The sequence below is a fragment of the Macaca nemestrina genome, chromosome 4 (assembly GCF_043159975.1).
Source record: "Macaca nemestrina isolate mMacNem1 chromosome 4, mMacNem.hap1, whole genome shotgun sequence".
Classification (NCBI taxonomy): Eukaryota; Metazoa; Chordata; class Mammalia; order Primates; family Cercopithecidae; genus Macaca; species Macaca nemestrina.
Genome location: NC_092128.1, coordinates 7,395,475 through 7,417,513, shown reverse-complemented (window position 1 = coordinate 7,417,513; position 22,039 = coordinate 7,395,475). Strand labels below are relative to the sequence as shown.

The following is a 22,039-nucleotide window of genomic DNA, read 5'->3' as shown; positions in this document are numbered from 1 at the left end:
CAGTTGCAGAAGCCAGGAGTTGAGACCAAGGTGTCAGCAGGGCTATGCTTCTCTGAGACTCTGGGTGGAAAATCCTTTCTCACCGCTTCCAGCTCCTGGTGTTGCCAGCCGCGCGTGGTGCTCTGCGGCTTGTAGGCGCACTGCTCCAGCCTCTGCTCATCACCATGGGGGTTCTCCTTGTGCGCCTCACTTCACGTGGGAAGACAAGAGACAGACAAGCCTGGGGTTCTGCCCTCCAAGAGCTAACAACTCTCAAAAATGGGTGGAATGGTTTGCAAAAACTGGCAAATTTTATTCCTAAGTGTTTTTTCCTGCTTGCTTTCTCTTTCTCCGTCCCTTCCTTCCTTTCCTCTTTTTTTTTTTTTTTTTTTTTTTTTTGACAGGGTCTCGCTCTGTCGCCCAGGCAGGAGCGCAGAGGTGCAATCACACAGCTCACTGCAGCCTGGATCTCCCAGGTTCAAGCCATCCTCCCATCTCAGCCTCCTGAGTAGCTGGGACTACAGGTGCACACCACCATGCCTGGCTAATTGTTTTTATTTTGTGTAGGGACAGGATCTCGCTATGTTGCCCAGATTGGCCTGGAACTTTGCCTGCTTTCTGTTAGCTTGCATCCCCTTTTCCGCTTCTCTGCCCTTTGTTAAAAGTGTTGCTTTTCTTCCTCAGGAGACACAAGACCAGAGATGGCTTTCCTGGCTCACAGGTTGAAGTTTGATCTGTTTCCTTTTCCTTCTCAATCTGAAAAGAAGCTCCTGGGTGCTTTGTTTCTCTCCATCATTGTTAAGTTAGAACTGGCTAGGATGGAGCTTGCCTACTAATTGGAGAGAAAATGTACAGTGTCCTCTTCCTAATCCTCTTTTAGCTACAAGGAAATTTCCAGGCTTTGTGGTCACTACTGCCGAACTGACCTCCATGGTTCACTTGCACCTACTCTCTCCCACCTTCCCTGCCCTCCATAACTTTTATCTTTCTCTTCCCAACTTCCTCCCTTCAGCTCCCGCCAGCTACCTGCTTTGGGTCATGACTTTATGCTATGCCTTTTTTTAACATTATCCTTTCCACTTATGAATTGATTCTGGCAACTACATCCCCTGACATTGGCCCAGTTTTCTTTCCTTGACACCAGGCTGCAGCAACTCAAGTCTGTACCATGTAATTCAGCACTTTTAATCTTGTGTCTTCCCCTAATTCCTTCACATGGTTATGCTAGCTTCCCAGTAACCCTTAAGCAATTCCTGGGCAGCATCCACATCTCATACGTCCTTCATATCACAGAAAAATATTGACCATCTAGCTTGTTCTCGGTGTTGAATTGTTTATTTCACTTTACACCATTCACTTCTTTTTCATTTTTATCCTTTTCTTTCATGTCTCTTGTATTTGGGGTAGGCTGAAGCCCTTTTCAAGAGTATCTGAAATATAGTGAAGCAACTAGATAAGACTCTATTTCTTGCTCACTTAGCTATCCAGGGTGGATATTCCAGGTTGCTCCACATGGTCATTCAGGAACCAGGCCGATGGTGGCTCTGCCATCTGGAACACGTGGTTTCTGATGCTGTGTTGATTGTCATCGTCCCAGGCAGAGCATGGGCGGAAGCTCCGGGGAGGCTTTCGGGTCAGGCCTGGCAGTGGTGCAGGGCACTTCTGCCTGCCTGCCATGGAAGAGATAGCAGTCATGGTCACCACCAGCTGAAACAGGGGACCTATGCCCAGCTTGTAGGAGAGAAGAGGAGACTAGGGTAGGAGGAACAACCAGCGTTCTCTTCCACAGCCCTGATCCTCCCCATCTCATCATGTTGTTCCTTGTATTCTACAAAAGGATCATTCTTGAATGCAGCTCTGTTGAGCAGCCGCATGTGAGAAGACATGTTTCTGCAACAGAGAGGTGCATCAGGCAGCCTCGGCTGCTGTAATAAAGACCTCAGACGGGGGCTTAAACAGCAGAAACTTAGCCTCTCACAGCTCTGGAGGCTGCAGATCCAACATCAAGGCCTCCGTGGGTTCAGCTTCTTCTGATGCCTGTCTCCATGGCTGGCAGACGCCATCTTCTCCCTGTGTCCTCACAGGGTCATCCCTCTGTGTGCGTCTGTGTCCTGATCTCTGCTTATAAGGACACCAATCATGCTGTTCCTCCATATTGATGATGTCACGTCAATTAGAGCTGGTGCCACAGCAAGACACTCAGGAAGACACATGTGCACCAGTTGGGAGATACACCCTATGAAGATTCAGGAGCTTTGACACTGAAGCTTTTAGAGGTCCTATAGTCTGTGGCATGCCAAGATATCGATTCTAAGATAAAGGACAAGTTGTTGCCCTTTGCGGCTCCTACCAAGAAAAAGACACAGCGTAGAGTGAACCTCTGTGGATTTTGTAGGTAGCACAGACTTCACATAGGAGTACAGATCCAACCCATTCTGGGGGTAACTTGAAAAGCTGCCAATTTCAGGTAGGCTCAGAGAAGGAGAAAGCTCCACAACAGGTCCAGGCTACAGGTTGCCCTCCCACTCCGGCTACATGACCCAGCAAATGGGATGGTGCTGGAGGGACCTGTGATGAAGAAGGACACTGTTGCGGGGTGGCGGGTGGTTCCTGGCAAGACCCATAGGAGAGCTATTCTGCAGACTTACTAGAGTTTGAGAGCATGGATATGCCTCTCTAAAAACAGCTCCTGGCTTGAACCCTGATAGAGACTGAGCTTCTGACCATTAGATATCAAGTGGCTATGTGACTAGAGCTGCCCACTGCAAGGTGGGTTTTACCAGAGTCACTGAGTGTTAAGGTCAGGTGGGCAGAGCAACAATCCACCAAATGATAGGAAATGTTATACACCTGAGAGGGAGAGTTGGCCTGAAGTACAAGGACACCTGGAGCCTTAGTAAGAAATGTCTTGGGATTGGAAAGAGTATGATGGAAAGGCTGGAGGCAAAGAAGTCTGAGGATGGACCCATGCTGGTGGCACAAATGGAGCACACCATAGTGCCTCGAGTTAATGCTCATCAGAGAATGTACACCTGAGCCTCTCCTTGGTCACCAGTGCTGGTGCAATGCTCCTGCAACAAATGACACAAGTAGAGACCATTCATGAACTCAACAACATGGTCTCCCTCTCACCAAGGCCAATTCGGTTACTATCGCTGCCGGATATCCAGCCTGTCTATAGCTAAAATTAAAAAGACTGACAACGCCAAATGGGAGCACACATGGCACTACCACTTTAGTAGAAGGTCTGACCACTTCTCAAAAGACTTAACACTCCTGGGTGTTTACTCAGAGAACCAAAAACATCGGTCCATAAAAAGGTGAACGGGAATTTCAGAACAGCTTGATTCGTAAAAGCTCCAAACTGGAAACAGTGTGGTGCTATCAACTGAACTGCATCCCCCCAAATTCATATATTGAAATCCTGACCCTTGGTACCTTAGAATGGTACTGACTGTGTTTGAAGATAGGGCCTTTAAAGAGGCAATTAAGTTAAAATGAGGTTGTTAGAGTGAGCCTTAAATGCAATCTGATTGGTGCCCTTTTAAGAAGAGGAAATTACAAACACCCAGAGAGAGAACCTCATGGGTGTGTGCACACCTAATAAAGAGCATGTGAGGACACAGCAAGAAGGTGGCCAACTGCAACCAAGGAGAGAGTCCTCAGAGGAATCCAACCCCACTGGCAGCTTAATCTTGGACTTACAGCTTCCAGAACTATGAGAAATTAATTTCAGGCCAGGTGCGATGGCTCACGCCTGTAATCCCAGCACTTTGGGAGGCCAAGGTGGGTGGATCATAAGGTCAAGAGTTCAAAACCAGCCTGGTCAACATGGGGAAACCCCATCTCTACTAAAAATACAAAGATTGCCCACGTCTATAATCCCAGCTGCTCGGGAGGCTGAAGCAGGAGAATTGCCTGAACCCAGAAGGCAGAGTGCAGTGAGCTGAGATCGCGCCATTGCACTCCAGTCCGGGTGACAGAACGAGAGACTGTCTCAAAAAAAAAAAAAAAAAAAAGAAAAGAAAAGAAATTAATTTTGGTTGTTAAACCACCACGCCTGTAGTACTTTGTTATGGCAGCCTGAGCAAACTAAAATACCCAGGTATTCATGAACAAAATAATGAAGAAACAAATGGTATGATTTTAATGATAAAAATCTACTCATCAATAAAAAGTAAACTACTGATACATGAAACAGTAAGTCTCAAAAATATTACGCTGAATGAAAGCAACCTTACGCAAGGTTTTCTACCACATATCATATCCTTTCGGTTACATGAAATTCTACAGCAGGTAAAACTAATGTATGGTAAATAAAATTAGAATAGTGTTTGCTTCTGGGGCCAGATTGTAATGAGCACTGACAGGGAAGGAGCGTGCAGGAACTTTCCAGGTACTGGATTTTTAAAAAGGGTTCAGTTACACAGGAGTATGGGCTTGTTAACCTGAGAAACAGAACCAGCAAGAGATACATATGAAGAAATGTATTGCCAGGAGTTGGTTGGTACACAACAGTAGAGGCTGGCAAGGCAAGTCTGAAATCGGTAGGGCAAGCCCTAAGGAAGGGCTGTTTGTGACTCGTTTTCCTCTTGGAAATAAAAATTCTATGGTGCAGCTGCTTTATAAAACAGCCTGGCAATTACTCAAAAAATTAAACACATTAGAGTTACCACATGCAATTCTACTCCTATGTGTCTACTCAAGAGAACTGAAAACTTATGTCCACACAAAAACATGTACAGGAATATTCATAGCAGTACTATTTATAACACCCCCGAAGTGGAAACCAGCTAAACGTTCACCAGTTGATGAACAGATATATAAAATGTGGTATTTTCAAGCAATGGCTCGTTATTCCGCCATAAAAGGGAATGAAATACTAACAAATGCCACAACATGGATGAAAGATGAATTGAGCGATATGTAATATCTCAATTAAAAAATAAAGTTCCAGGCCGGGTGAGGTGGCTTATGCCTGTAATCTTAGCACTGAGGCTGAGGGGAGTGGATCACAAGGTCAGGAGTTCGAGACCAGCCTGGCCAACATAGTGAAACACCATCTCTACTAAATATACAAAAATTAGCTGAGCACAGTGGCATGCACCTGTAGTCCCAGCTACTCAGGAGGCTGAGGCAGGAGAATTGCTTGAACCCAGAGGTGGGGTTTGCAGTGAGCCGAGATCTTGCCATTGCACTCCAGCCTGGGCAACAGAGCGAGACTCTGTCTCAAAAAAAAAATGTTCAGGCACAGTGGATCATGCCTGTAATTGCAACACATTGGGAGGCCAAAGCAAGCCTCTGTCTCAAATAAATAAATACGAATATAAATAAACGCAATTTGAACTATTGTCCTTGAACATGGTAGATGTGCACCTTTCTCAGAGAGGAAGATTTTACTTTATTACAGCAACCAAACCATGTTAATGGTTGCAAAATTCCCGCAATAAAATATTTGTCCAAAAGTTGTGTTGACTCACTTTTTTTCCTTTGTGTTTTAAGGATATGACATACATACAGTGAAGTATATACACTTTCAGTGACCAGCCCAATGCACGTTTGTACAAGTAGGCTCCAGGAAGCCTTCACTCCCCCAGATCAAGAAGACACAGAACATTCTGGCACTCTAAAAGCCTCTCTCTTGCCCCCTCTCAGTAACCAGCAACCCTGTTCTGGCCCCTAAACAGAGCTACTGGTTACTGAGAGACAGATAAACTGCTCTATCACTTTAGAGTGGCTTTGCCTTTTCTTGCTCCCTTCCACATGCTGTGAGAATTTGGGCTGTGACATCAGCAAGCTCTCGTTCTGCAGAAACTTCACAGAAATAGAATCGTGCTCTCCCATGGGCTGCTTCGGTCTCACGCCATGTCTGTGAGAGGCATCCATGTTGTATGCAGCTGCAGTCTGGTCTTTTCCACTGCTGGTTTGCATTGCATTCTGTGAATATGCCACAGTGGGTCCATTCTACTGCAGATGGATATTTGGGTTGTTTCCAGTTTGGGGCTATTATGAATAAAAGCTTACTTTAATATTAATATTATTAATGGGCAAGAAGGACCTTCCCATTGAGCCTGCAGAAAGGAGGCTCATGAGTTTGGCTGGGAAGTCACTGATGCCCATCTGTCTGCCCCAGGAGGTCATTATGGCCCATCATGTTGTTACTGAGCAAAAGAGGTCACTGACCTGTGCGCTAGAAGCCAATACTAAGACACTGGGTTTTAGAGAAAAGAAAAGCTTTTCACTGCAAGTTGACCAACAAGGAGACCGGAGTCCTGCTCAAATCTGTCTCGCTGTGCTGTCTTTAAGGAAATAATTTTGTTAGAAAATGGTTAGAGGGATTATGTCCACACAAAAACACGTACAGGAATATTCATAGCAGTACTATTTATGACAGCCCCAAAGTGGAAACCAGCTAAATGTTCACCAGTTGATGAACAGATAAATAACATGTGATATTTTCAAGCAATGGCTTGTTATTCAGCCATAAAAGGGAATGAAATACTGACAAATGCCACAACATGGATGAAAGGTGAATTGTATGATATGTAGTATCTCAATTAAAAAACGAAGTTCCAGGCTGGGTGAGGTGGCTCATGCCTGTAATCTCAGTACTGAGGCTGAGCGGAGTGGATAACAAGGTCAGGAGTTGCTGGGACTAGCAAGAGATTGGTGGAAGGAAAGAGGAGGTCTGGCAAGTCCTCAGACATGTGCAGTTATCTCTTCCTGCCTCCTCGTGGGTGCTGTATGCAAATTAAATTCTGGGGCAGTTAATAAGAAACATGTGTGGAAATTCAGGCTGTGATATCAGCAAGCTCTTTCTACAGAAACTCCAGTTGGCCATTTTGGGTCCAACTGATTTCTGCCAGTTTTGTTATCACTTGACGTAGTTTCAGTATCTACCCCAGGAGGTCACTATTACCCATTGTGTCTGCCCCAGGAGAGATTGCAAGAGGTCCCCACCCATCCCCCTTCCACTCACAGACCCCGAAGCAGAGCTTGTCTGGTTTCAGGCAAAACAGAGTCAGCATCCTCAAGCCGGGAGGGTCAAGTCCCCTGGGATTTGTTCAGAAGAAATTTCACAAGCGTTTGGCTGAACTTGTGTTCTAAATGTTACGTACTGTAAAAAACTTTAGAAATATTTGTGTTCTAAATGTCTTAATGTACTGACATCTAAATGCTGAGTAATGTAAAGAATTAAAAGGCAATTTAATAACCCTTTGGCTCATCTGTAAGTTTCTTCATGTTTTCTGAAAACTTGTTCTTTTTCTTAAGTTTGTTTCAAAAATGCTAAAAAATTCGCCAGGCGTGGTGGCTCACGCCTGTAATCCCAGCACTTTGGGAGGCCAAGGCGGGCCAATCACGAGGTCGGGAGATCGAGATCATCCTGGCTAACACGGTGAAACCCCATCTCTACTAAAAATACAAAAAATTGGCTGGGCGTGGTGGCGGGCGCCTGTAGTCCCAGCTACTCGGGAGGCTGAGGCAGGAGAATGGCATGAACCCGGGAGGCGAAGTTTGCAATGAGCAGAGATTGCGCCACTGCACTCCAACCTGGGTGACAGAGTGAGACTCCATCTCAAAACAACAACAACAACAAAAAAAAAGCTAAAAATTAGGCCTTGCCTAAAGAAAAGAGTCACCCTGGATTCTAACCTCACCTAATATGAGGCTTTCCCTATATTCTCAGCTGAGGGGTAAGGACCTTGGACCTTGGCCCTTGGAACTCCTGGATTCCACCTGCTGGTTGGAGCTGACAGGCAGGGGCCCCTGGGGGGCTGTGACGCCCTGTGTGATGTCATCAGGCTTTGTGAGGTGGCTGTACTGCCCTTTGAGTACTAATGTGTGACCCAGCAACCCAGCACAACCGGGCATCTGCTTGGAACCCAGCCACCATAAAGCCTGCTAACTAAAAAAAATTTTACGTCTCTCAGTTCATTCAGCACAGACCTCTGCCTCATTCACCTATGACTCTGCTTGGAAAATACATCAGTTGCAAAGCAGTCAATGCAATTCTCTCAAGGGTAGGTGAAGTGAGCTCCATGTGCTAGAAGTGGGAACAAAGATGGGGGGAATGTCTTTCACTTTGAATCAGCGGAAGCAGTACATCAAATCCCTGTGTCTTGAAGGAGATCATAGCTCTGGGGATTAGGATTAAGAAGATTTATTTTTTAAAGGAGGAGTAGCCTCCAAGCTGGTTACACCACCCTAAACGTGGACTGGGTGTTGTAATGGCTTTAGTTCATGAAAAATAGGGAAAGTTTTCATTATATGCGTCTTTATGCTGTTAATGTTTATACAGTGAACATATTACTTATTTGGAAAAAAAAAAAAGGGAGAAAAGGCTCTTAGCAGTGTCATAAAGTCCTAGATCTTATATGGAGATCAGTATTAAGATGGTCCTAGGAAAACCAGGGGTTTAAAAATGCTGATTATAAACTGGGCACGGCAGCTGGCATCTGTAATCCCAGCTCCTGGGAGGCTAAGGTGGGAGGACTGTGTAAATCCAAGAGTCCAAGATCAGCTTGGAGGAAAGAGTGAGACTCTGTCTCAAGGGAAAAAAAAAAAAAAGAAAAAAGTGTTGATTGTTTACAGAAAAATAAGTTGTGATATTATCTAAAGCATTTTCATGTTTTCCTGACTCAACAGATTCATATTTTTTTTAAAACTTGGCCAGGCATGGCGGCTCACGCCTGTAATCCCAGCACTTTGGGGGCCATGGCAGAACAATCACTTGAGCTCAAGAGTTTGAGAACAGCCTGGGCAACATAGCAAGACCTCATCTCTATTAAAAAAAAAAAAAACAAATTAGGCATGGTGGCACTCACCTCTAGTACCAGTTGGAGGCTGAAATGAGGATCATTTGAGCCTGGGAGGTTGAGGCTACAGTGAGCTGTAATTGAGCCACTGCACTCCAACCTGGGCAACTGAGCAAAACGCTGTCTCAAAAAAAAAAGAGAAAAAAATAAAGAAACTCAATGATTGTAAACGCATATTTAGGCTAGGGTTTTGGGGTGTGGCAGGGGCGTGTTGGTGACTACTAGCTGCATCCTTTTCTCTACAGGATTTTTTAAATCATCTGCTAAGTCTCTTTAATGCACTTAAAATTTTATTTGCTGTACATATGAATCCTCATTGAAATATATTTTACAAATTCTGTGCTTTTCTAGCATTGAATTCAGCATCTTTTACTGAAGAAGATAACTAAACATGGTTGTCTTCTGAAGACACAAAGTCCAAAGGCCAATCACACACTTCTTACATCGATCTCTCGGGAGGAGGGGTTTAGTGTGTTTTGTGGGAGTGTAGGGGGTAGGTTGGGAGGTGAGGTGCTTGTCCCAGAGAAAATATAATATAAGAACTCATATTAGTAAAATAAGAAAATTAAGGAGGTTGGGGATATGTTCATAAGTGTTCACATCTAAATAGAATTCCCCCCAAGTTTTCCTGATATATTAGAATCTTTCTAGAGAATAATTTATTTTTCAGTAATAATCCTATTGACACAGGATTCTTTCAGTGCCACTTTGCCTGCCGGAAATTTCCCAGCTGGCAGCACCCCTCCTGGGCCTTGCTTGGCTCTGGGCTCACCTCTGGGCTCACTCTGCCCACTCAACCCAGCAGGCTGTGCTCGGCTGGCACTACCGACCGAGATTCCGCACACGCAACTGCTCTGTGCTTAGTCCATGGCTGGTCTGGGTGTGCCACAACCGTCTTCCACCTTGGGCACCAGCATCTGGATGAGGTGGAACGTGGTGGTGCCTGAAAACTCAGAGATGCCAACAACCACAGAGCCCCAAGGGGTGTTATGGCTCTCACTTGGGGAGTCCCAAGGTCTGAGCCCCCAAGGACTGTTACAGCTCTCTCTCTCCTTCCTGCCACCTGCAGCATGGTGAATGGGGTCAGGGAGGGGGGTGTGTTATGGCTCGTTTTGTTGTGGTGAACAGTGCAAGGGGTGTGTTTCAGTTCATCTGTGCTACAGCTCATTCTGTCCCACCTGCTCCAGTCCACTGCTCCTGGGCTGTCCCAGCCCCACCACCACTTCCCATCATGTGGGGTGGCCACCTGGCACTGATGGAAGGTGGGAAGGCTATAGTGTTCCAGCTCCTTTTGCACCTGCCATTTGGTGGGTCCCAGGTCCTTGTCCTGTGTCCAAGAAGAATGAGGTTACACAGACACTGGAGAGTGAGCAAGGCAGAGGAGGGTTTTATCGAGCAACAGAACAGCTCTTGACATAAGAAGGGATCTGAAGTGGGTAGCCCTCTGTGTGAGAGGGGGCTCAAAGGTGGGTAGTCCCAACATGTGGCTGAGTCTGGGGTTTTCATGGGCTCAGAATGGGGAAGTGTGTGCTGGAAAGAGCACCAGTCCTTCCAGGTGGGCCTGGAAATAACACCATTTGATTGGCTAAAAGGCATTGAGAAAGTTCTCACTCCGGTTGTGGACTCTGGCAACTCAGTTGTGGTAAAGTAAATTAAAACAGTTTTATTCCCTTTTCAGGTGTCCTAATCCACCATTTTCCCTACTTTGCCTTCTTCTCTTCATATATTTGATACTTTTAATTGGCATAATCAAATATTTCATTCCTAAAGTGCTACTTATTCAGTCAATGAATCTCTATTTTGCACCCAGGATCTTGGCCAGAGTGTCCTGGGGAGTATTTCTGTTGTAATAAATGCTCCCAAATCCAACTTTACATTCCCCCTCCCTTATTCCGTATCCTCTGGACTCAGTCCCATATGTGTGCCCTGGGTGCCTGCTGGTTCAAGATGGCTAATTCTGCAGCTCCTTTGGGAACACTCTCCTTCTTCTCTTAGCAGAGTAGGACTTTCCCACACAGGCTAAGTTGTAATGTGACCCTACTTATTGATCTGGTGGCCAGGATGGTACTGGGGGGAAGGTCCTGAGGGAGGGCATGTGTTGCCTTGCAAAGCAGAGAAGGAGAGCTAGTCTTCTTGGGGAGCAGCGGGCCATTTCTGTAGGTTCAGAGGATTCCTGTGGACCTGGGCCTTCCTGGTCTCCGGCGTGTCTCTACCCAGATATCCCCATCCCAAATGTCAGAGCCTGCTTCCTTCCCTAGATGGCAGACCAGGCAGGCTTGAGAATTCAACCTGCCCTGGAGCTCTGCTGCCCTGATAATCAGGCCCTGAACATGACCCTCAGCTCTACCCGCCCTTAGGTTGTAGGAAATGAGATCCTTCATATGCTAACAAGGGCCTCTGACTCTGATACTTTGCTTTCAATTGGTGATTACCACCCTCAGCCTTCCTTGCCTTTTTCAAATGCAACCATAGCATCCGACAATAGCCGTCTATCCTGTAATATTTATAATTACTCCTCCCTGTTCCTCAGTCAAGTGCATGAACCAGAACATTCCTTTCCACCTGTATTTCATCCTGATTCACAGCCAGTGAGATTTTAACAAGCACATATCAGCCATAGCATGCCAGGGGCTTTCAGAACACCACCTTTCCACCAGAGATGGGATGCTCAGGGCCAGCCACCTGGAGGGTGGTCTAGCCCTAAATTCCTCTTTACAGCCCATTTTCCTGGACCATTAGCAACCGTCATACTAGGTCAAGTTCCCCAGGAAAAAGACTCTTAGACGAACATTTGCATGGAAAAGTTTATCAGGAGCGGATCTGGGGACAAACACTGCAAGGCAGGGAGACAAGTAGGTTCAATCAGAGGAAGAGGCTAGATGGTGATGCAATTTCTAGAAGAGACTCTGCCCACCCCACAGGCAGCTCGCACTGAGGGCTCTCCAGAGTCCCCCCAGATAGACAAGGGAGCTGTACCCATTGACCAGTCGTTGAATGTGAGATCCCCAGGGCGGGGGACGCTTGGACAAAGAGGCTTGACTAGGTCATGAGCTGTGAGCCTATGGCAGCTACTTCTCGTGGCAGCTGGAAGAAGGAGTGTCTCTGCCCTGAAGGCGGTGTCTGGGTGGCGCAGCACAGCATCCCATGCATAAGACATTTTGTGCAGGTGTGTTCAAGTCTCTTTGAGGGGACAATGTCCTGTTCTGGTGGTTTGATGCCATGGAATTGTTCTGGATACCAGGTTCTGTCAAGCAGCGTGGGTTTCCTACTGAAGCTACAATGTATATGCAAGCCAGTTCCTGGGACATGCCTAAGGTCAAAACTGTAGAAGCCAAAGCCAAGCATGGGGGCAGGCATGTGCCTACAGCTCCAGCACTTTGGGAGTTCAAAGACAGAGGATCACTTGAAACCAGGAGTTCAAGGCTGCAGTGAGCAATGATCATGCCAGCTGCACTCAAGCCTGGGTGACAGAGTGAGATACCAACTCACAAACAAAACAAGGCCATGCACAGTGGCTCATGCCTGTAATCCCAGCACTTTGGGATTAATCCCTTGAGAGGCCAAGGCAGGCAGATTGCTTGAGTTTGGGAGTTCGAAACCAGCCTGGGTAACATGGCAAAATGCCATCTCTACAAAAAAAAAAAAAAAAAATACAAAAACTAGTTGGGTGTGGTGGTGGGCGCCTGTAGTCCCAATTACTTGGGAGGCTGAGGTGGGAGGATCGCTTGAGCCAGTGAGCTAGGTCAAGGCTGCAGTGAGCCACGATCACACCACTGTACTCCAACCTGGGTGACAGAGCTAGACCCTTTCTTAAAACTGTAGAAACCAAATTATGTTCTCAAGTCAGAGAGAGGACAAAAATGGGAGACAATACTAAATGTTCAAAGGTCAAGAAGACACTTGAGCAAACCAGAGTGTGAGACGAAGGAGGACAGAAGCTGAGGGTCCTAGAGTTTGGACTGACCTGCAGGGCCTAAGGCTCATTTCAGCGACTACCTTTTCCAGGTGCCGGGATGACATGTGATGGAAAGGGGCAGGGTCCAGGGGACAAGTGGCCGATGTATTCTTGTGTTTACCAGTATCCATGCTGTTTGATATGGTTTGTTTGCATTTCTAATCTGTTTAGACAATCTTTATTTTAAAAATATCTTTCAGTGTAATGCATACATATAAAAAATAAAATAAAAACAAAAAATTATAAAGAAAATCAGCAGGTCCCTGCCCAGTTCCTGTCCAGCCCCCAGTTCAACTCCCTCTTACAACCACTTTTGACTCTTCAATCTATTTCTTATGACAGTTACCCTCTTTTTTTTTTTTTTTTTTTTTGAGACAGAGTCTCGCTCTGTCACCCAGGCTGGAGTGCAGTGGTGCGATCTTGGCTTACTGCAACCTCCAACTCCTGAGTTCAAGCAATTCTCCTGCCTCAGCTTCCTGAGTAGCTGGGATTACAGGCACACGCCACCACGCCCGGCTAATTTTTGTACTTTCAGTAGAGACAGGGTTTCATCATATTGGTCAGGCTGGTCTTGAACTTCTGACCTTGTGATCCACCCACCTCAGCCTCCCAAAGTGCTGGGATTACAGACGTGAGCCACAGAGCCCGACCCACCTTCATATTTTAAAAGGGGGTTGTTAGAGTTCTATTTTTTGATTAATTTCATACATCAACTTCATTTGTATTATATGACCTCCATTTCTTCTAGTTTATTTTTCCTAAAAAAAAAGTCTGTGTGTGTGTGTGTGTGTGTGTGTGTGTGTGTGTGTGTTTTGTGGTTAATGTAGTAATCAGTGTTTGCATTTTACCACTCTGTAAATATTGTTCCTTAATTTTTTTTTTTTTTTTTTGAGACAGAGGCTCACTCTGTCACCCAGGCTGGAGTGCAGTGACACAATCTTGGCTCTCTACAAGCTTCGCCTCCCACATTCACGCCATTCTCCTGCCTCAGCCTCCAAAGTAGCTGGGACTGTAGGCGTGGGCCACCTTGCCCAGCTAATTTTTTGTATTTTTAGTAGAGATGGGGTTTTGCCGTGTTAGCCAGGATGGTCTCCATCTCCTGACCTCGTGATCTGTCCGCCACAGCCTCCCAAAATGCTGGGATTACAGGCATGAGCCACTTAACTTTTACCATCAACTGTGTCATCCACCTAAACTTCTCCATCCCACATACTCTTCCTCTCAACTCAACGGGGTTGCATTCACCGTCCTGGGTCCATGTCTGGGTTTTTGTTTGTTTGTTTGTTTAATAGACAGTCTTGCTCTGTCTCCTAGACTGGAGTGCAGTGGCATGATCTCAGCTCACTGCAACCTCCACCTCCCGGGTTCAAATGATTCTCTTCCCTCAGCCTCCCAAGTAGCTCGGATTATAGGAGCCAAACATCATTCCCAGATAATTTTTGTATTTTTAGTAGAGACAGGGTTTCACCATGTTTGCCAGGCTGGTCTCAAACTCCTGACCTCAAGTGATCCACCCACCTCGGCCTCCCAAAAGTGTTGGAATTCCAGGCATGAGCCACTGCGCCCAGCCCATGTCTTTATTTACTTTTTCCTTTATTGCCATTTGCAATCCCCAGGTAGTTTCCCAAAAAAGAATACATGGAGAGTAATTTTTCTGAGCCCCTTTATATACCTGAAAATATTTTTATTCCACTCCCAAGTTTGATTAAATTTTGAGTAGATTGAGAATTCTAGGTTGAATATCATTTAACATAAAATTTTCAAGCTGTTTATCTATAGTTTCAGAATCCAGTGTTGCTGTTGAGAAGTTTGATGTCATTTTGATACTCTTTCTTGTCTCATTCATTATATGGGGCATTCTGTGGGTCCCTTTCATTCTGGAAATGTTTGCATGATTGCGTTGACCATTTCCTCTCCACTTTTCTCTCATCACCTTGTGGAACTCATTACTGGGCAGATGTTCTTTCTACCTTCTAGAATGAAACACCACAGGTCTCAACTTTCTTTTAGGCTTCCCTCTGCCATTTTCTTGTGCATTTCAAAATATTCCTTTCTCACCATTTTTCTAATTATTTTTATCATGTATTTCTTTATTTTGAGACAGAGTCTCACTGTGTTGCCCAGGATGAAGTGCAGTGGTGCGATCTAGGCTCACTGCAACCTCGGCCTCCCGGGTTCAAGCCATTCTTATGCCTCAGCCTCCTGAGTAGTAGGGATTATAGACGTGGGCAATCATGCCCAGCTAATCTTTGTATTTTTAGTAGAGATGGGTTTTCACCATGTTGGCCAGGCTGGTTTCCAACTCCTGACCTCAAGGGATCCGCCCACCTCGGCCTCTGAAAGTGCTGGGATTACAGGCGTGAACCACCGCGCCTGGCCATTTATTCTGATTTTTAAATGTGAACAATCATGTTTTAAATTTCAGTTTCCCCTTTTTATTCTCTCAATGCTCCTTTTTCATAGCCTGTTCCTCTGGTTGTATGAGTGTAGCATCTTCTTTGATCTCTCTGAGCAACCAACATTATGTTTTGATATTTTCAAAGTTCTCATTTCTTTCTTCCCCTTTCTGGTTCTATTTGCATTTTCTTTCTTTCTGGAGGCTTTCCTTAAAAGTCTCGGGCAATCCTTGGCAGCTGTAGGAGTCAGCTCCGGCTGCCATAACCAAGTCCACAGACTGGGAGGCTTGGCCAACAGACACTGATTTTCCCACAGTTCTGGAGGCCGGACTCGGCATCCAGCTGCCAGCAGGCTTGGTTTCCCCGAGGCCTGTCTTCAGGGCTTGCAGGCGGTTGCCTTTCCGCCCTGACCTCACAGGCCTTTTCTCTGTGCAAGCACCTGCCTGGGGACTCTTCCTCTTCCCATAAGGACGCTGGTCCTATTGGATTAGGGCCCACCCTGTGACCTCATATAACCATAATCACCTCTTTAAAAGCTCTGTCTCCAAATACAGTCGCATCGGGCCTTGGTGTTTCCACATGTGAGTTGCGGGGGAACACGGTTCCGTTCATAACAGCATTCGATTCTGATATGGTTTGGCTGTGTTCCCACCCAAATCTCATATTGAATTCCCACGTGCTGTGGGAGGAACCCAGGGGGTAGGTCATTGAATCATGGGGGCGGGTCTTTCCCATGTTGTTCTCGTGAGAGTGAGTAAGTCTCACGAGATCTGATGGTTCTATGGGTGGAATTTCCCTGCACAAACTCTCTCTGCCTGCTGCCATCCATGAAGGTGTGGCTTGCTCCTCCTTGCCTTACACCCTGATTGTGAGTTCTCCGCAGCCACGTGGAACTGTAAGTCCATTAAACCCTTTTTCCTGTATAAATTACCCAGCATTGGGTATCTTTATCAGCATGGTGAAAACAGATTAACACCGATTCCAATCCCAAAGTGAGACGCCAACCAGCTGAATGGAATCGCTGAGTGTTGGGTCGACCTTGGCCACAGGTGTGCTGTCTTCAGGGGGACGGCCCAGGGAGCCGGCTGCTTTATTGGAAGCTCTTACATTTCAGCATATGGAGGTCTTTTCTCTGGGCCCTGTCTTCTCATCCCAGAACGATTCTCCTATCAATCCCACCTCAGACGTAGCAACCTGGCTGCCAGGATCCTGTGTGGGAGGAGGGAAAGAAGACAGATAGACCCAGACGCTCCACATCCCCACATTCTAAGTGACACTCTTGCTTTTAGCCGCAAGCTTTCCTTTGTAGAGGCTCAGCCTCTCCCAGTCTACTTCTTCAAAGAAACCACTCTGACTCCTGCCTGGATTTTGCTGTGCAGGGCTGGGCGAAGAGAGCTGACTATTCTGAATACTAACGTGGCTTTCCCCAAGCCCGCAGCCATGAGTCCACTGACTCACCAGGGGCCTCCAAGCCTCAAGCTTCTCCAGGGTTAGCAGCCTTCTTTCCTCATCAGAGTCCTCTGTCTTTTCACATTGTTCTCATCCGTCCAATAACGTTCTCTCCTCCAGACGTGTTAAAATCTCACGTGCGTTGCTGTTCCCTCTACCACTCTCTTTTCCCATGAGAGTTTTTAGCTTTATTCTTATTCACAGTTGAGTCAAGAGAGAGAGAAGACACACACATTCAATCGATCATCTTTAAAGGAAACCTCTCAAGACTTTCTTTTTAAAATAAATTACAATTTCAGACAAGGAAAATATAGAGAAAAATATGAGCACTCTGAGTTCTCATTTATCAAGCTCAATCAAATCACATCATTTTGCCACATTTTCTTCAGAGCTTTTTTAAAAAGTCAGCATTAACAGTAGGAGGCTGGACATGGTGGCTCACACCTGTAATCCCCACACTTTGTGAGGCTAAGGCAGCAGAATTGCTTGAGTCCAGGAGTTCGAGGCCAGCCTGGGCAACACAGTGGGACCTTGTCTATATAAAAAAAAAATAATAATAATAATGATAATTAGCCACACATGGTGGCATGTGCCTGTGGTCTCAGCTATTCAGGAAGCTGTGGTAGGAGGATCCCTTGGGCTCAGAAGGTCGAGGCTGCAGTGAGCCATGTTTGTGCCACTGCACTCTAGCCTGGGTGAGGGGAGTGAGACCCTGTCTCAAAAAAAAAAAAGGATACAGTAGGAGTTCTTTTTTCTCCTCCCCTCCACCATGAAGGTAATCACTGTTATGTAAATTCACTATTTTATATATATATATATAAAATCACTATTATGTAAATTTGTGTACATCATTCACATGCATTTTTTTTTTAACCATGCATTTGCTACATATTGGTGTACCATAAATAATAGCACTCTTTTTCATGTTTTCCAGATTTATATTCCACTGTACTTGCTTTTCACACATGACGTTTTTAGACTTTACAGCACCAGTGCACATAGCTTCAGCAGATTCATTTCCATCATTGAAAGAGTAGCCTCGCTTTATTAGTTCATTTCCATCATTGAAAGAGTAGCCTTGCTTTATTAGTTCATTTCCATCATTGAAAGAGTAGCCTCGCTTTATTAGTTCTCCTGTTGAGGGAAACTTCAGCTGTGTCTAATTTTCTTTTTTTCTTTCTTTCTTTCTTTCTTTTTTTTTTTTTGAGACGGAGTTTCACTCTTGTTGCCCAGGCTAGAGTGCAGTGGTGTGATCTTGGCTCACTGCAACCTCTGCTTCCCAGATTTAAGCGATGTTCCTGCCTCAGCCTCCCGAGTAGCTGGGATTACAGGTGCCGTCCACAATGCCCGGCAAATTTTCTGTATTTTTACTAGAGACAGGGTTTCACCATATTGGCTAAGCTGGTCTCGAACTCCTGACTTCAGGTGATCCACCTGCCTTGGCCTCCCAAAGTACTGGGATTACAGGCGTGGGCCACCACGCCCGGCCAGTATCTAGTTTTCACTATGACAAACATACTTCAATAAACATTCTTGTACCTGTCTCATGATACATCTCTTTAGATGAGAGCTGCAACTTATGAGTCTCTTTTTTTGTTTGAGACGGAGTCTTGCTCTGCTCTGTCGCCCAGGCTGGAGTGCAGTGGTGTGATATCGGCTTACTGCAAGTTCCGCCTCCCGGGTTCAGCCATTCTCCTGCCTCAGCCTCCCAAGTAGCTGGGACTATAGGCGCCGGCCACCTCGCCTGGCTAGTTTTTTGTATTTTTTAGTAGAGACGGGGTTTCACCATATTAGCCAGGATGGTCTCAATCTCCTGACCTCGTGATGCACCCGCCTCGGCCTCCCAAAGTGCTGGGATTACAGGCGTGAGCCAATGCGCCTGGCCAACTTACGAGTCTGTTTAGGATATATCCCTAAGGATGGAACTGCTTCATCATATCATATACATATCTTCAACGTGACTAGATAACGCCAAAACGATTGTACCATTGTGCCATCCATCAGCAGTGGGCCATGGCCCTCATTGCTCCCTTCATTTCCAGCATGTGATATTGTGTGTTTTTACTTTTTTTTTTTTTTTTGAGACGGAGTCTCGCTCTGTCGCCCAGGCTGGAGTGCAGTGGCTGGATCTCAGCTCACTGCAAGCTCCGCCTCCTGGGTTTACGCCATTCTCCTGCCTCAGCCTCCCGAGTAGCTGGGACTACAGGCCCTCGCCACCTCGCCCTGCTAGTTTTTTGTATTTTTTAGTAAAGACGGGGTTTCACTGGGTTAGCCAGGATGGTCTTGATCTTGTGACCTCGTGATCCGCCCGTCCCGGCCTCCCAAAGTGCTGGGATTACAGGCTTGAGCCACCGCGCCCGGCTGTGTTTTTACCTTTTTAACAAGCTGCTTGATGTCAAATCAGATTTTTTAGAGATCCATACTATCACTCCGAGGTGGACTGGATATGGATAAGGGATGAGAAAGCCTTCTTTGATGGTATTTCCTATATGTACAGGAGTATGGGCCAATGTCTTGAAATGACACTGTATGTTTTATTAGCATGTTATACATTTTGATGTCAAGTAATCTTAGGAATATCAGTTTTAGGAATTTGTGCTAATAGAAATAAGGACACACTTTATGTATATAAGGACAATCAACGTGGTTGTTTTTAAAACACTGAAAATGGAATTTAAGCCAAGTAGGTGATTTACAAACCATTGGAATATCTAATACTGCTTCTCTTAAATCATTCAGATTTAGGAAATTGAAAAATGGACCTTTGAAAATGCTAGGTTTACAATGAGAAACGCCATAATTCGATGTTTATTCTATGGGTCCTTGACATTTGGGATCTGGACAGCTCTGTTATTCATATATTTGCACCATAATCATGTGAGCAACTGGCAGAAGAAAAGCCATGAGCCTCTGTCAGCTTGGTCTCCTGGAAAAAAAGTGCATCAGCAAATTATCTATGGCTCAGACCAAATACCAAAACCGCACGTAATAGTCAAAAGGACTGATGAAGATAAAGCAGAGTCTACGCTAGGTAAGTATTTGGATTTTTTTCCATGAGCCATTTGAAGGGAAAAATACACCATAATATTTAATATTTGGAAGAGTATGAGAATATCCTTTTTAAAGCAATTTACTTTTTTAGTTATAAATTATTTTATATACCTGTATATGTCTATACATAGAAAATAATAAAACAAGTATGCATGTATTTACCACTTAAATTTATCATTTTAAATATAGTTTTGCTATATTTGCTTCAGATAGCTTTCTGTTTTTCCAAGAAATAAGTTGTAATAGTACCGTAAAAACCCTACCTCCCTCCCGTCCCCACGCTGCCCTCAGAGGTTGTCTGGCCTGAAGTGATGGGTGTCTTTCTCCTGCATGTCCTTCCACTTCCTCTGCATATTATCCCTAAGCAAAATATTGTGTTCTATGTTTTTAATACATTTTTAGATATTCTGATATACGTATCATTTTGGAACTTGCTTTTTTCCCTCATCACTATGTTTGTAAGATTATTTTCCCATGTTCCCACACATGAAGATCTGATTTTGCCAGGCACGGTGGCTCACACATGTAATCTCGACAATTTGGGAGGCAGAGGCAGGAGGATCACTTGAGGCCAGGAGTTCAAGACCTGCCTGGGGAACATAGCAAGACCCCAACTCAACAAAAATAATAATAATAACTAGCCAGGTGTGGTGGTGCATGCCTATAGTCCCCGCTACTTGGAGAGCTGAGGTGGAAGGATCGCTTGAGCCCAGGAATTCAAGGTTACGACGAGCTATGATTGGGCCACTGCACTCCAGCCTGGGCAACAGAGTTAGATGCTGTCTCAAAAAAATAAAAAATAAATAAAATACAAATATGAAGACCCAGTTGAACAAAATAAACCCAAAGAAAGATGAAGAAAATAAGAGTAGAAATTAAAGCCTTAACACACAGGCCTGCTATTTCTGTGGATCCCTGCTCTGAATGGCCCTCCCACTAGATGGCCAGGTAGGTGTGGGCCTGAAACCCTACCCTAAGCACTACTCCAGCGTGTGACACACAACAGCCCCTTGGCAGGTCTCCTGCTCATTGCCCCGAGGTCACACTCTAATTCTGGCTCTCAGTCTTACCTATCGGATGGTGACAGGAAGAAGAGAAACAGCAAACCAAGGATGAGTGCCAGGGGACAGTGTTGCTTTCTGGGATGTGAGTAGAACCTGATTCTCTGCCAAGTGAAACAAGTATTGGGATGGCCAAACTGTTTCCCAAAGTAGCTGGGCCACTTTATATGAGTGTGCGAGAATCCCATGTTCTCTGGATCTTTGCTAACACTTGACATGGTCCAGTTTTTAAATTTTAGTTATTCTAATGGGTGAGTAAGGCCATCACTTTGGTCTTAATTTGTATTTCCCTGATGACTAATGATTTTGAGCACCTTTTCATGTGCTTGATAACCACTCATATACCTTCTTTTGTAAAGTATCTTTTGGAGTCTTTTGTCTATTTTTAAATGGGATGTTTTTCTTCTTAATTTTTAAGACTTCTTTATATATTCTAAATTCAAGTTTCTTGATATGTGAGTTTCAAATGTTTTGGACAAATCTGTAGCTTGTCTTTTTATTCTCTTTAATGGCATTATTCAAAAAGTACAATTTTACATTTTAAAATTTGGGGGTTTTTATTTCATAAGTCCCCAAAATGCCTCACAATGTTACATTTTGATGCTTTTCTTTTATGATTTATGGTTTTTATGTTTCATCTGAGAAACCTTTGCTTACCTCAAGTTCACAAAGATTTCATTCTGTTTTCTTTTGGAAATGAATTTAAAGTTTTAGGTTTCACATTAGGGCCATGATCTATTTCGAGTTAATTGTTGTGATGATGTAGGGTAAGAATAAATGCTCACTTTTTCCACATGGATATTGTGAGAAACAAACTAACCCATCCAAACCCAAAGAATGGACTCAGAGACCCAGAGAATAGTGGAAGTGAGACTTTTAATGGCAGTGATGCAAGACCGGGTGTCTGGCACGCAGACACACCCAGCACAGTTTCAACAAGCAACTTATCCCCTAGTGCGCAGATCCCTCCCCCTTCCTCATAGACTTGAGTACTGTGGGGTCATTATCTTCCCGGACGTTGCCTATTGGTTGTTAGGCAGGGGCTTCAAGTATGTTCTTTAGGGTCTTTGTGCTGCATTTTATTGCAGCCCACAATGCACTGCAACTCTCTCAGGACCCTTCAAACATTTGATTTATGGCCCTAGTGGCGGCACTTAGCTGATAAGAAAGGATACAATTACATATGTTGCAAGCTAACCAAAACTAAATTCTTTTTTTTGTTTTGTTTTGTTTTTGAGACGGAGTCTCGCTCTGTCGCCCAGGCTGGAGTGCAGTGGCGCGCTATTGGCTCCGCTTCTTGGGTTCACGCCATTCTCCTGCCTCAGCCTCCTA

The 22,039-nt window shown here is 45.0% G+C and overlaps 1 protein-coding gene and 1 long non-coding RNA gene across 5 annotated transcripts in view; one reads left to right on the top strand and one right to left on the bottom strand.

Annotated features, from left to right (window-relative positions):
• LOC105474925 (uncharacterized) overlaps positions 1-7,757 on the bottom strand; it is a 29,785-nt gene extending 22,028 nt beyond the window's left edge. Inside the window, exons 1-2 of one of the 3 annotated variants that reach the window (XR_983012.2) lie at positions 7,638-7,757; positions 6,163-6,278 (exon numbers count right to left, since the gene is read on the bottom strand). This is a non-coding gene — a long non-coding RNA (uncharacterized lncRNA). The other 2 variants (XR_011621845.1, XR_011621844.1) reach the window with 2 other exon arrangements.
• Positions 7,758-7,831: 74 nt separating this feature from the next.
• LOC105474926 (polypeptide N-acetylgalactosaminyltransferase like 5) overlaps positions 7,832-22,039 on the top strand; it is a 65,132-nt gene continuing 50,924 nt past the window's right edge. Inside the window, exons 1-3 of one of the 2 annotated variants that reach the window (XM_071094221.1) lie at positions 7,849-8,000; positions 9,147-9,250; positions 19,335-19,626. In XM_071094221.1, the coding sequence (XP_070950322.1) occupies positions 19,380-19,626 (247 nt within the window). In that variant the 5' untranslated portion in view covers positions 7,849-8,000; positions 9,147-9,250; positions 19,335-19,379. Of the gene's footprint in view, positions 8,001-9,146; positions 9,251-19,334; positions 19,627-22,039 lie in introns of both variants that reach the window. The other variant, XM_071094220.1, reaches the window with a different exon arrangement.